This window comes from Bos javanicus, chromosome 10 (genome assembly GCF_032452875.1).
Source record: "Bos javanicus breed banteng chromosome 10, ARS-OSU_banteng_1.0, whole genome shotgun sequence".
In the NCBI taxonomy this organism is placed as follows: Eukaryota; Metazoa; Chordata; class Mammalia; order Artiodactyla; family Bovidae; genus Bos; species Bos javanicus.
This window is the reverse complement of record NC_083877.1, coordinates 53,460,602-53,476,270: the sequence shown is the minus strand read 5'-3', so window position 1 is coordinate 53,476,270 and position 15,669 is coordinate 53,460,602. Positions and strand designations below refer to the sequence as shown.

The window sequence follows — 15,669 nt, the reverse complement described above, 5'->3', positions numbered from 1 at the left end:
ATGCCCCAACCAATAACGCTGAAGAAGCTGAAGTTGAATGGTTCTATGAAGACCTACAAGACGTTTTAGAACTAACACCCAAAAAAGATGTCCTTTTCATTATAGGGGACTGGAATACAAAAGTAGGAAGTCAAGAAACACCTGGAGTAACAGGCAAATTTGGCCTTGGAACACAGAATGAAGCAGGGCAAAGACTAACAGAGTTTTGCCAAGAAAATGCACTGGTCATAGCAAACACCCTCTTCCAACAACACAAGAGAAGACTCTACACTTGGACATCACCAGATGGTCAACACCAAAATCAGATTGATTATATTCTTTGCAGCCAAAGATGGAGAAGCTCTATACAGTCAACAAAAACAAGACTAGGAGCTGATGTGGCCCAGATCATGAAATCCTTATTGCCAAATTCAGACTTAAATTGAAGAAAGTAGGGAAAACCACTAGACCATTCAGGTTTGACCTAAATCAAATCCCTAACGATTATACAGTGGAAGTGAGAAATAGATTTAAGGGACTAGATCTGATAGACACAGTGCCTGATAAACTATGGACAGAGGTTCATGACACTGTACAGGAGACAGGGATCAAGACCATCCCCAAGAAAAAGAAATGCAAAAAAGCAAAATGGCTGTCTGGAGGAGGCCTTACAAAAGCTGTGAAAAGAAGAGAAGGGAAAGCAAAGGAGAAAAGGAAAGATATAAGCATCTGAATGCAGAGTTCCAAAGAATAGCAAGAAGAGATAAGAATTCCTTCCTCAGCGATCAATGCAAAGAAATAGAGAAAAACAACAGAATGGGAAAGACTAGAGATCTCTTCAAGAAAATTAGAGATACCAAGCGAACATTTCATGCAAAGATGGGCTCGATAATGGACAGAAATGGTATGGACCTAATAGAAGCAGAAGATATTAAGAAGAGGTGGCAAGAATACACAGAAGAACTGTACAAAAAAGATCTTCACGACCCAGATAATCATGATGATGTGATCACTGACCTAGAGCCAGACATCCTGGAATGTGAAGTCAAGTGGGCCTTAGAAAGCATCACTACGAACAAAGCTAGTGGAGGTGATGGAATTCCAGTTGAGCTATTTCAAATCCTGAAAGATGATGCTGTGAAAGTGCTGCACTCAATATGCCAACAAATTTGGAAAACTCAGCAGTGGCCACAGGATTGGAAAAGGTCAGTTTTCATTCCAATCCTAAAGAAAGGCAATGCCAAAGAATGCTCAAACTACCGCACAATTGCACTCATCTCACACACTAGTAAAGTAATGCTCAAAATTCTCCAAGCCAGGCTTCAACAATACGTGAACCGTGAACTTCCTGATGTTCAAGCTGGTTTTAGAAAAGGCAAAGGAACCAGAGATCAAATTGCCAACATCTGCTGGATCGTGGAAAAAGCAAGAGAGTTCCAGAAAAGCATCTATTTCTGCTTTATTGACTATGCCAAAGCCTTTGACTGTGTGGATCACCATAAACTGTGGAAAATTCTGAAAGAGATGGGAATCCCAGACCACCTGTCCTGCCTCTTGAGAAATTTGTATGCAGGTCAGGAAGCAACAGTTAGAACTGGACATGGAACAACAGACTGGTTCCAAATAGGAAAAGGTGTACATCAAGGCTGTATATTGTCACCCTGCTTATTTAACTTATATGCAGAGTACATCATGAGAAACGCTGGACTGGAAGAAACACCAGCTGGAATCAAGATTGCTGGGAGAAATATCAATAACCTCAGATATGCAGATGACACCACCCTTATGGCAGAGGAACTAAAGTGAAGAGGAACTAAAAAGCCTCTTGATGAAAGTGAAAGTGGAGAGTGAAAAAGTTGGCCTAAAGCTCAACACTCAGAAAACGAAGATCATGGCATCAGGTTCCATCACTTCATGGGAAATAGATGGGGAAACAATGGAAACAGTGTCAGACTTTATTTTTTTGGGCTCCAAAATCACTGCAGATGGTGACTGCAGCCATGAAATTAAAAGACGCTTACTCCTTGGAAGGAAAGTTATGACCAACCTAGATAGCATATTCAAAAGCAGAGACATTACTTTGCCAACAAAGGTTCGTCTAGTCAATCTATGGTTTTTCCTGTGGTCATGTATGGATGTGAGAGTTGGACTGTGAAGAAGGCTGAGCACCAAAGAATTGATGCTTTTGAACTCTGGTGTTAGAGAAGACTCTTGAGAATCCCTTGGACTGCAATGAAATCCAACCAGTCCATTCTGAAGGAGATCAGCCCTGGGATTTTTGGAAGGAATGATGCTAAAGCTGAAACTCCAGTACTTTGGCCACCTCATGAGAAGAGTTGACTCATTGGAAAAGACTCTGATGCTGGGAGGGATTGGGGACAGGAGGAGAAGGGGACGACAGAGGATGAGATGGCTGGATGGTATCACTGACTCGATGGACATGAGTCTGAGTGAACTCTGGGAGTTTGTGATAGACAGGGAGGCCTGGCGTGCTGCGATTCATGGGGTCGCAAAGAGTCAGACACGACTGAGTGACTGAACTGAACTGATCATACTAACAACCTGTATTGGTTTAACAAAGAATAATCAGTTAGACACCATCAAGAATGCTGGGAGTTACCAAATACAGATGTTCATTTTAACCAGCAACCTAATTCTCTGTGTCTCTGAAAGGTTCTAATATTAAATTACAGAGCTCAATATCCATAATTTGCTATACCGTAACAATCTAAAAACTATAAAATTACTTGAGAAATCAAACAGTGTAAATTCTTTATAGAATGCAACAATTTTCTAAAAATTGCTATATTTTTGCTTTTCTAAATGAAGGTAAAAATATGGAAAACATTATGACCAGAAACATGATTACCATTTGCTCATATTTAATGGCATCCTTTTCAGCAATTTGAGCTGCTCTTTCTTTATTCATGTAAGCTGCTTTTAATTTCTTCTCCAATTCTCTGAGCTCAGCACTGTTTAAAAAAGACAGAAATTTAAATTTGAGGACCATACATCTCTACTATTGTAAAAATAATATCCACAATTTAAAAGAATTTTTTTCTAAATGTATAAAAGATATTTACATTATTTTTTAGATATTTTGGAAAAAATACCCCTTTCTCCAGTCATTCCAAGAAAATCAGAATGCATGTGAAATGAGACATTATAATTAATTTTTCTAGACAAAACAACCTTTTTATTGTCAATAATCATCACTAAAAATCTTTTCACTAGTGCCTGGCTCAGAAAAGGTGCTATATCAATATAGGTTAAAATTTCTGTGTAGCTACCAGTACTATTAGGCTAAAAGATAATTACAGCAGAGAGGTTTAAACCTATACATGTTACTTCTTATATTTTGTACCTTGGTTTTGCCATCTATAAAAGGTGTAGCTTTGGCAATTAAATGAGTAAATGTGTATAACACTAAAAACTCTACATATGGCAACTATTTTTTGATGATGATGAAGAGGGAGTAACATGGGCAAGTTTACTTCACTTCTCTGAGCTTGCTTATTTATCTGTTAAAAAATGGGGACTGACTTCAGATACTCTCTGAAATACTATAATATGCCATATAAATTTTTTTATTTTAATATGCCAGTCATAATTCTGAATATGACAGAATATGAGAATTCTGAGTTGGAAGGACTGTGAGGTGTCATCAAGATGTACAGGTTAATTCTTACTGGAACAAAGAGGCACTCACCTACCTATAAACTCAACTTACAGGTACTCGGTACCTACAAAGAAACAGTCATAAAGGGTAAGGGAAGAGCAATACTCCTGGTATTATGGTGTGGATCCTTCTTGCCCTTACTACTATAGATGCAAATGTATATGACACAAGATTATTGTCTTTCATAAAAATAGTGTTATAAACGAGGGATAAGTTTCCAGGTTAGCCTTATATATTCTGTTCCACACTAAGGGGTTGAGATACATTTACAAAAATTCTTGTTAGAGTTGGACAATAATGATTATGCACCAATATACACATAAACCCATCAATTTATAATACTGTCTCTACAAAAATAAAAAATGTGCATTAAATTGAAAACAACCAAGGAGGCAAAAGTCCTGTATTCAGAAAACTATAAAATACTGATAAAAGAAACCAAAGATGACACAAACAGATGGAGAAATATACCATGTTCTTGGATTGGAAGAATCAATATTGTGAAAATGACTATAATACCCAAAGCAATCTAAGATTCAGTGCAACTCCTATCAAATTACCAATGGAATTTTTCACAGATTTAGAACAAAAGTTTTACAATTTGTATGGAAACAAAAAGACCCCAAAGAGCCAAAGTAATCCTGAGAAAGAAAAACAGAGCTGGAGGAATCAGGCTCCCTGACTTCAGAATCAGGCTCCTTGACTTCAGACTATACTACACAGCTACAGTAATCAAAACAGTATGGTACTGGTACAAAAACAGAAATACAAATCCAGGGAATAGGATAGAAAGCCCAGATATAAACCCTTGCATCTATGGGCAACTAGTCTATGACAAAGGAGGCAAGGATACACAATACAGAAAAAAACTGTCTCTTCAGTAAGTGGTGTTGGGCAAATGAAACAGCTACATGTAAAAGAATGAAATTAGAACACTCCCTAACACCATACACAAAAATAAATTCAAAATGGATCAAAGCTTTAAATGTAAGGACAGACACTATAAACCTCTTAGAGGAAAACATAGGCAGAACACTCTTTGACATAAATCACAGCAAGATTTTTTTTGACCTGCTTCCTAGAGCAGTGAAAATAAAAACAAAAATAAATGGGACCTAATTAAAGGGCTTCCCAGCTGGTGCTAGTGGTAAAGAACCTGCCTAATGATGCAGAAGGCTGCATCATTCTTCTTGGGTCAGGAAGATCTCCTGGAGTAGGAAACAGTAATTCACTCCAGTATTCTTGCCTGGAAAATTCCATGGAAAGAGGAGCCTGGCAGGCTAAAGTCAATGGGGTCACAAAGAGTTGGACACAACTGAGCACTGTAATTAAACTTAAAAGCTTTTCCACAGCAAAGGAAGCCATAAATAAGATAAAAAGACAACCCTCAGAATGGGAGAAAATATTTGCAAATGAAGCAACTGACAAGGAATTAATCTCCAAAATATATAAACTACTCATGCAGCTGAATATCAAAAAAGCAATCCAATCAAAAAATAGGCCAAAGACCTAAATAGATGTTTCTCCAAAGACGACATACAGGTGGCCAACAAGCAAATGAAAAGATGCTCAACATCACTAATTACTAGAGAAGAGAAAGTCAAAACTACAACGAGGTATCACCTCACACCAGTCAGAATGGTCATCATCAAAAAATCTACAAACAAATGCTGGAGATGGTGTGAAGAAAATGGAGCCCTTTTACACTGTTGGTAGGAATGTAAATTGATATAGCCACTATAGAGAACAGGTTCTTCAAAAAACTTAAAACAGAACTATCATATGACCCAGCAGTCACACTCTGGGCATATATCTAAAGAAAACCATAATTCAAAAAGATACATGCACCCCAATGTTCACTGCAACACTATTCACAAGTGCCAAGACATGGAAGCAACATAAATGTCCATCAACAGAAAAATGGATAAAGATGTGGTTTATACAATGGAAAATTACTCAGCCATAAAAAGGAATGAAATTGCGCCATTTGCAGAGATATGGACAGACCTAGAGACTGTCATACAGAGTGAAGTCAGAAAGAGAAAAACAAATATCATACAACATTGACCATATGTGGAATCTGGAAAAATGATACAGATGAACTTATTTGCAAAGCAGAAATAAAGACAAAGATGCAGCAACAAGCATATAGATACTGAAGGAGGAAGGAGGGATGAGATGAACTGGGAGACTGGGATTGACATATATACATGGTTGCTGTGGTTCTTGTTTAATCACTAAGTTTTGTCCACTCTTTTGTAACCCCAAGGACTCTAGCTCACCAGGCTCCTTTGTCTATGGAATTCTCCAGGCAACAATAATGGAACGGGTTGCCATTTTCTTCTCCAGGGGATCTTCTCAACCCAGGGTTCAAACCCACATCTCCTGCACTGCAGGCAGACTGTCTACCCACTCTATTTATGGGAAGCCCCCATATATATACCACTATGTATAAAATAGGTAACTTAGAGAACTAACTGTATAGCACAGAAAACTGTTCAATGTTCTGTGGTGACTTAAATGGGAAGGAAATCCAAAAAAGAAGGAATATGTGTATACTGCAGCTGATCACTTTGCTGTACAGCAGAAACCAACACAACATTGTAAAGCAAATATACTGCAATAAAAATTAATAAAATAAAACAGAAATTGCAAACAACCAACATTCAAAAAAATGACTATTTAAAAGACAAGGGAACACATATTCATTAGATATATACCTAGAAGTGAAATTTGAGTCATAGGGTAAGACTGTTCAAATTTAGTATATAACGCCGTTTTTTCAAAGCTTTGTCAGATTTATATTCTCATAAACACTGCCTAAGCACTCGCACCATTCCAAATCCTTGGTAATGCTTTAGTCTTGTCATAGATTTTAACTGTTCTTGTGGTGATGTAATTATCATTGTGGTTTTGTTTCTCTATTACTAATGGAAATGAGATCTTTTTATAAGTTTGACTCATTTATATAACTTCTTGGACATTCTTGCTCAGTATTTAAATTTTTTTCATTTTTATTGTCTACTTCTTACTATAGCATAAAAGTTCTTTATATATTGAGGATAAAAGTTTCTTGTTGGCTATTTGCATTGTAAATATTTCCTTCCAGGTCTGTAGTTACTCTCAGAGTGGTTTCTTCAGATGGAGAGAAGTTTTCTAATCCACTAATCTTTTCTTCATTGTCAATGACTTTTGTGTCATGTTTTAAGACATGCTGCCCAATGCACAAACGGAATTAGTTGTATTAGTTGCTCAAAGCTTTGCTATTTCACCATTAATTTTTAGACTATAATCCTTCAGGAACTGATTTTTACATGTGTTGTGAGGTAGAAATCAAATTCACTTTCTTCCATATGGGAATCTAAGTGATTCAGTATCATTTTCTTAAATGTTTATTTCTGAATGCTCTGCAGTGATTCTAAAACATATATGGAAACGCAAAGTAGAAATGGCTAAAACAATCTTTTGGGGGACTTCTTCAGGATGAATACTTTTTATAAAGTCATAATATTTGAGAAAGTGTGGTTTTAACACAGGAATGAACAAATGGATCAATGGAATAGACCAGTTCTTCTCAATAAGAAGTGTTAAGTAAGCTCCAATGCCCTTCAGATCAGATCAGATCAGATCAGTCACTCAGTCGTGTCCGACTCTTTGCGACCCCATGAATCGCAGCACGCCAGGCCTCCCTGTCCATCACCAACTCCGGGAGTTCACTCAGACTCATGTCCATCGAGTCAGTGATGCCATTCAGCCATTTTATCCTCTGTCGTCCCCTTCTCCTCTTGCCCCCAATCCCTCCCAGCCCCAGAGTCTTTTCCAATGAGTCAACTCTTCACATGAGGTGGCCAAAGTACTGGAGTTTGAGCTTTAGCATCATTCCTTCCAAAGAAATCCCAGGGCTGATCTCCTTCAGAATGGACTGGTTGGATCTCCTTACAGTCCAAGGGACTCTCAAGAGTCTTCTCCAACACCACAGTTCAAAAGCATCAATTCTTCAGCGCTCAGGCCTTCTTCACAGTCCAACTCTCACATCCATACATGACCACAGGAAAAACCATAGCCTTGACTAGACGAACCTTTGTTGGCAAAGTAATGTCTCTGCTTTTGAATATGCTATCTAGGTTGGTCATAACTTTCCTTCCAAATGCCCTTAGGCATCTATTATATACAATGGATTAACTTAGTTCCTCTGGATCTGAAATAATATCAACTATATACTGTCTTTGAGAAAATTAAAAATACAATCACTCAACTTTCTGTGAGGCTTAATCCTCTTATGGAACTCCAGTTGAGGAAGTATGGGATAGAAAAATCCAAAAACAGGTCCACACATGTATGCACACTTACTTTTTGACAAAACTGGCATTACAGAGCCAATTTCCAATTTTACTATGCCAGTCAGCTTAGCAAATATGCTACTAAGTTATTTAAATTTTCAAATTCACATAAAATTGTTCACAATATCCTATGATCTACAGTGATCTCCCATTTGTACAATCTAAAGTTATCCATTATCCCATTATCCATTCCCAGAACTGGCTATTTGTGCATTCTCTTTTACATTTTATTATTCCTGTCAGAGACTGCTAATTTTACTGGCCTTTTTAAAGGCACAATTTTTGGCTTTGTTGATTCTACTTTATGTTTACATTCTAAAATGCTCATTTCTGTTCTTATCTGTATCTGCTACATTGTTTTAAATCACTCCAGATGGGAATTTTCTCTTTGTTTTCAAATAATTCCATATGGAGTATTCTTTCCTAATAGTCTTTTTAGATTATACGCTAACCTCAAGGAAAGAGCTTTAGCTACTTATGGGGATAAATTTGTTTTTTTTTAAATCCTAGAATTTTTTATTGCGTTAAAATATACATTTAAAATATTTTCCATTTTAATCAGTTTAAGTGTAAAATTCAGTGGTGTTATTACATTCATAATGCTCAGCAACTATCAACACTATTTCCAAAAATTTTCTCCCAAAAAGAAGTGCTCTTCCTATTTAAGCAATAACCCCCCATTCATCCCTTCCCCTCTAGTTTACTTTTTGTTTCTGTAAATCTGTCCCTATATATTTCATGTAAGTGGAATTATATAGTCTTTGTTCTTTTGTTTCTGGCTTACTTCACTTCAGTTCACTCAGTCACGTCAAGACTCTTTGCGACCCCATGGACTGCAGCACACCAGGCTTCCCTGTCCATCACCAACTCCCGGAGCTTGCTCAAACTCATGTCCATCGAGTCAACGATGCCATCCAACAATCTCATCCTCTGTTGTCCCCTTCTCCTCCTACCTTCAATCTTTCCCAGCATCAGGGTCTTTTCAATGAGTCAGTTATTCACAGCAGATGGCCACAGTACTGGAGCTTAGGCTTCAGCATCAGTCCTTCCAATGAATATTCAGGACTTATTTCCTTTAGGATAGACTGGTTGGATCTTCTTGCAGTCCAAGGGACTCTCAAGAGTCTTCTCCAACACCACAATTCAAAAGCATCAATTCTTCGGTGCTCAGCTTTTTTTTTTTGTACCTTTATGGTCCAACTCTCATATCCATACACGAATACTGGAAAAACCATAGCTTTGACTAGACGGACCATTGTCAGCAAAGTGATGTCACTGCTTTTTAATACGCTGTTTAGGTCTGTCATAGCTTTTCTTCCAAAGAGCAAGCATATTTTAATTTCATGGCTGCAGTCACCATATGCAGTGATTTTGAAGCCCAAAAAATAAAGTCTGTCACTGTTTCTATTGTTTCCCCATCTATCTGCCATGAAGTGATGGGACCAGATGCCATGATCTTTGTTTTTTGAATGTTGAGTTTTAAGCCAGATTTTTCACTCTCCTCTTTTACTTTCATCAAGAGGCTCTTTAGTTCCTCTTCACTTTCTGCCATAAGGGTGATGTCATCTGCATATTTGAGGTTATTGATATTTCTCCCAGCAATCTTGATTCCAGCTTGGGCTTCATCCAGCCTGGCATTTCGCATGATGTATTCTGCACCTACTTCACTCAGGATAATGCTTTTCAAGGTTCAACCATACTGCAGCATATATCAGAGCTTCATTCCCTTTTATAACTGAGCAATATTCTATTGTATGTATATACCACAATTCATTTATCTACTCATTGTTTGATAGACACTTAGCTGGCTTCTACCTTTTGGCTACTGTGAATAATGCTGCACAGAATATTGGCATACAAGTATCTGAGTCCCTGTTTTTTAGTTCTCTTGAGTGTATACCTAAGTGTGGAATTGCTGAATCATATGGTAATTCTATGTTTAACTTTTTGAGAAATCACCACTGGTTTCCACAGTGCACCATTTAACATTCTTACTAACAGTATCTGAAGGTTCCAATTTGGCCACATCTTCACCAACACTTACTCTCCATTGGTCTTACTGCAGTTATTCAACAGGTGTTAAGATGGTATCTCTTTGTGGTTCTGATGTGCATTTGCCTAATAACTAATGTTGGGATTCCCAGGTGGCGCTAATGGTAAAGAACCCACCTGACAATGCAGGAGACTCAAGAGATGTGGGTTTGATCCCTGGGTCGGTAAGATACCCGGATAAGAAAATGGCAACCTACTCCAGCATTCTTGCCTGGAGAATTCCAAGGACAGAGGAGCCTGGCGGGCTACAGTCCATAGAGTCACAGAGTCTGACATAACTGAGCACGTAGACACAATAACTAATGTTGAGTACTTTTTCATGTGCTACTGCCCACTGTATCTTCTCTAGAGAAATCTTAAAGTACTTGGCCCATTTTTAAATTGGGTTGTCTTCTGTTGCTGAATTATAGAAATCCTTTATATACTCTGGAACTTAAATCTTAACCAGAGATACAATTTACTTTTCTGGTTTGATTTTTGAATTAGGAGAAACATAGATGAGCACCTTCTGTCAGTCCTTCAGGTAGATCCCAGGTAGGTTAGAATATACAGACACAGTAAGTTGTAATATCTGCTTTTCTTCTTCCAGAACCAGTACTCGCAGTATGGGCTACTGCCTTCAAGACTGCCTCAGAGTAGGGAGGGGATGGAGCAAGGACAAGTAAAAACATTACAAACTTTTGCTACCATTGCTAATTTTGCCTTTTTCTTGTTTCAGCATTCACTTGGTTGCTATAAAATTTTCTTGTTCAGAGTTCTTACAGAGTTGCTTCTGACAGTTTCTGCTAGTTTGACTGAAAGGGCAGGAACCTGGAGCTGCTTCTACACTATTTCCTAGATGTCACTCCAATCTTACAACTGTTAATCTGTGGCACTTTCATGATCATTTAGTTAAAAACACTTTCTAATTTCAATTTTGATTACTTCTTTGGTCTGAGGTTATTTAAAAGCATATTTCAAAATATCTAAACATACAAAGATTGTCTAGTTTCTTTCTTTTTTGGGGGGGGGCGGTGGTTATTGTATATCTAGTTTAACTCCACTGTGGTCAGAGTACATACCTATGAATTAAATGTGTTGAAAATCTGTTGATCTGTTCTGACATAACACATGGTCTTTGTTCATAAATGGTTCAAATATGTTTATTAAAACTACAAATATAGCCAGGTTTAAATTTACAGTCTTAGTATTTTCTATTTGTCCTACCTGTTTTGTGTTCTCTCTTCTTCTTGTCTCTATGTTCAGAGTCCCCAAGACCACACCGCACCCCTGGGTCTGATTCCTCACTTGGGAGGATTCACAGGACTCAGCATATAGTTATACTCCTTGATATGATTTTATATTTATTATTTGGATATAATTTCTATTAAGTCTATGGATATGATTTATATTTATTATTTCACTGTGATAAATCATAGTGAAATACAGAGCAGAATCAGAATGGAGGAAAAGCATGTGGGCAAAGTCCGGAGGAAATAAGCTGCAAGTTTCCAAAAGTCCTCTCTCCCAGGGGAGTAAGGCTAACTAGACACACTTAATTTCCCGAGCAATGAGTTGTAACAGTATGTGAAAACTGTCTCCAGGAAATCGCACTAGAGACTCAGGGCCCACAGTTTTTATTAGGGGCTGATCATACACATATCCTCTGCCAACTAAATATCAAATTACCGACTACCAGAAGAAACAGAGTTCAGCATAAACTGTACTGTTTCTTCAAACAATTTAGGCACTCTTATCAGAGAGTGGTAGAAACCCTGAAATCCAAATTTCCAGATATCAGCCAAGGACCAAACTTGCAAAAGCAGGACTTCCTAAAGATATCAGTCTGAAGTGTGCTAGGTTAACTCCTGCCTGCACAGCTTCATCAACTGCTTTTTAACATTTTCCCTCCATTAATTTAATTATGTGTTCTTTTCCAACTTTTATTAGAGATGTTTGTTTGAAGTCTAAAAAATTTCTTCATTATTTTTTACTAAATAATAAAAGATTATTGACACTTTAACTCCATGTATGTACTTCCTACCTGACTTTTGTTATAGTTCATGTCACCCAGCTACGCTGAATGGCTGAAGGGCATGTCCCTGCTAGACAGGGCCTGACAAAATGCGGTCCACTGGAGAAGGGAATGGCAAATCACTTCAGTACTGTTGCCTTGAGAACCTCATGACCAGTATGAAAAGATAAAAAGACAAGACACTGAAAGATGAGCCCCCCCAGGTCAGTAGCTGTTCAATATACCACTGGGGAAGAGCAAAAAAACAGCTCCAGAAGGAATGAAGAGGCTGAGCCAAAGTGGCACAAATTATGCCCAGTTGTGGTTGTATCTGGTAGTGAAAGTAAAATCCAATGCTGTAAAGAACAATATTGCATAGGAACCTAGAGCGTTAGGTTCATGAATCAAGGAAAATTGGATGTAGTCAAACAGGAGATGGCAAGAGTGAACATCAACATTTTAGGAATCGGTGAACTAAAATGGTCAGGACTGGGTGAATTTAATTCAGACGACCATTATTTTACTACTGTGAGCAAGAATCCCTTAGAAGGAGTGGAGCAGCCCTTATAATTAACAAATGAGTCCAAAATGCAGTACTTGGGTACAATCTCAAAAATGACAGACTGATCTCTGTTCATTTTCATGGCAAACCATTCAACATCACAGTTTTGCTGAAGAAAATGAAGTTGAACGATTCTATGAAGACCTACATGACCTCCTAGAACTAACACCCAAAAACGATGTTCTTTTCATCATAGGGGACTGGAATGCAAAAGGAGGAAGTGAAGCGATACCTTCACTTCACTTGGAATAACAGCCAAGTTTGGCTTTACAGTACAAAATGAAGCAGGGGAAAGGTTAACAGAGCTTTGCCAAGAAAACGCACTGGTCATAGCAAACACCCTCTTCCAACAACACAAGCGACGACTTTACACATGGACATCATCAGGTGGTCAGTACTGAAATCAGACTGATTATATTCTTTGCAGCTGAAGATGCAGAAGCTCTATACAGTTAGCAAAAGCAAGACCTGGAACTGACTGTGGCTTACTGCCAACATCCACTGGATCACAGAAAAACCAGGAGAATTCCAGAAAAACACCTATTTCTGCTTCATTGACTACCTTAAAGCCTTTGTGTGGATCACAACAAACTGTGGAAAATTCTTAAAAAGATGGGAATACCAAACCACCTTACCTGCCTCCTGCAAAACTTGTATTCAGGTCAAGAAGCAAAAGTTAGAACTGGACATAGTACAACATACCAGCTCAAAATTGTGAAAGGAGTACATTAAGATTGTATATTGTCACCCTGCTTATTTAACTGATATGCAGAGTACATCATGGGAAATGCCAGGCTGAAATCAGGATTGCTGGGAGAAATATCAATGACTTCAGATATGCAGATGACACCACCCTTATGGCAGAAAGTGAAGATGAACTAAAGAGCCTCTTGATGAAGGTGAAAGAAGACAGTGAAAAAGCTGGCTTAAAACTCAACATTCAAAAAACCAAGATCATGGCACCTGGTCTCATCACTTCATAGCAAAAAGATGGGGAAACAATGGAAAAAGTGACAGATTTTATTTTCTAGGGCTCCAAAATCACGGCAGATGGTGACTGCAGCCATGAAATTAAAAGATGTTTGCTCCTTGGAAGAAAAGCTATGAAAAAGCTAGACAGTATATTAAAAGGCAGTGACATCACTTTGCCAACAAAGGTCCATCTAATCAAAGGTATGGTTTTTCCAATAGTCATGTAAGGATGTGAGAGTTGGACCATAAAGAAAGCTGAACGCCAAAGAATTGATGCTTGAACTGTGGTGTTGGAGAAGACTCTTGAGAGTCCCTTGGAATGCAAGGAGATCAAACTAGTCAATCCTAAAAGAAATCAATCCTGAATATTTACTGGAAGGACTGATGCTGAAGCTGAAGCTCTGATACTCTGGCCACCTGGTGTGAAGACCCGACTCATTAGAAAAGACCTGACACTGGGAAAGATTAAAGGCAGGAGGAGAAGGGGATGACAGAGGATGAGATGGTTGGATGGCACCACTGACTGAATGGACAAGAATTTGAGCAAGCTCCAGGAAATGGTGAAGGACAGGGAAGCTTGGCTTGCTGCAGTGCATGGGGCTGCAAAGAGTTGGATGTGACTGAGTGATTGAACAATGAGTTCTTTGCAGTTGAAGATGGAGAAGCTCTATACAGCCAGCAAAAACAAGACTTGGAGCTGACTGTGGCTTAGATCATCAGCTCCATTTTGCAAAATTCAGGCTCAAACAGAAGAATGCAGCGAAAACCACTAGGCCATTCAGGTATGACCTAAATCAAATCCCTTATGATTATACAATGGAGGTGACAAATAGATTCAAAGGGCTAGATCAGGTAGACAGTGTGCCTGAAGAACTATGGATGGAGGTTCATAACATTGTACAGGAGGTGGTGACCAAAACCATCTCCAAGAAAAAGAAATGCAAGAAGGCAAAGTGATTGTCAGAGGAGGCCTTACAAATAGCTGAGAAAAGAAGAGAAACAAAAGGCAAAGGATAAAGGGAAAGATATTCCCAAGTGAATGCAGAGTTCCAGAGAATAGCAAGGAGAGATAAGAAAGCCTTCTTCAGCGATCAATGCAAAGAAGTAGAGAAAAACAACAGAATGGGAAAGACTAGAGATCTTTTTAAGAAAACTGGAACTACCAAGGGAACATTTCATGCAAAGACAGGCACAATAAAGGACAAAACCAGCAAGGACCTAGTAGAAGCAGAAGATATTAAGAACAGGTGGCAAGAATACACAGAAGAACTGTACAAAAAAGCTCTTAATGACCAGGTAACCACCATGGGGTGATCATTCATCTAGAGCCAGACATCCTGGAGTGTGAAGTCAAGTGGGCCTTAGGAAGCATCACTATGAAAAAAGCTAGTGAAGGTGATGGAATTCCAGTTGAGCTATTTCAAATCCTAAAAGATGATGCTGTGAAAGTGCTGCACTCAATATGTCAGCAAATTAGGAAAACTCAGCAGTGGCCACAGGACTGGAAAAGGTCAGTTTTCATTCCAATCCCAAAGAAAGGCAAATCCAAAGAATGTTCAAATTACTACACAACTGTACTCATTTCACATGCCAGCAAAATAATACTCAAAATCCTTCAAGCTAAGCTTCAGCAGTATGTGAACCAAGAACTTCGACATGCACAAGCTGGATTTAGAAAAGGCAGAGGAACCAGAAATCAAATGACCAAAATATGATGGATAACAGAAAAAAAACAAGGGAATTCCAAAAAAAATCTACTTCTGCTTCATTGACTACACTAAAGCCTTTGACTGTGTGGATCACAACAGACTGTGGGATACTCTTGAAGAAACTGGAATACCAGACCACATTACCTGCTTCCTGAGAAACCTGTATCAGGACAAGAAGCAACAGACAGAACTGGACATGGAACAACGGACTGGTTCCAAATTGGGAAAGGAGTACGTCGGCTGTATATTGTCACCCTGCTTAACTTATATGCAGAGTACATTGTAACTAAATGTTGGACTGGAAGACTCACAAGCTGGAATCAAGATTGCCAGGAGAAATACCAACAATCTCAGGTATGTAGATTATACCATTTTATGGCAGA

At 38.4% G+C, this 15,669-nt stretch overlaps 1 protein-coding gene across 4 annotated transcripts in view; it reads right to left on the bottom strand.

The window, feature by feature from the left end:
* Nucleotides 1-15,669, bottom strand: part of MNS1 (meiosis specific nuclear structural 1) — a 173,673-nt gene that overhangs the window by 39,812 nt on the left and 118,192 nt on the right. For all 4 annotated transcript variants that reach the window (XM_061431196.1, XM_061431197.1, XM_061431195.1 and 1 more), the window contains one exon: nucleotides 2,849-2,951. In XM_061431196.1, the coding sequence (XP_061287180.1) occupies nucleotides 2,849-2,951 (103 nt within the window). The remainder of the gene's footprint in view (nucleotides 1-2,848; nucleotides 2,952-15,669) is intronic.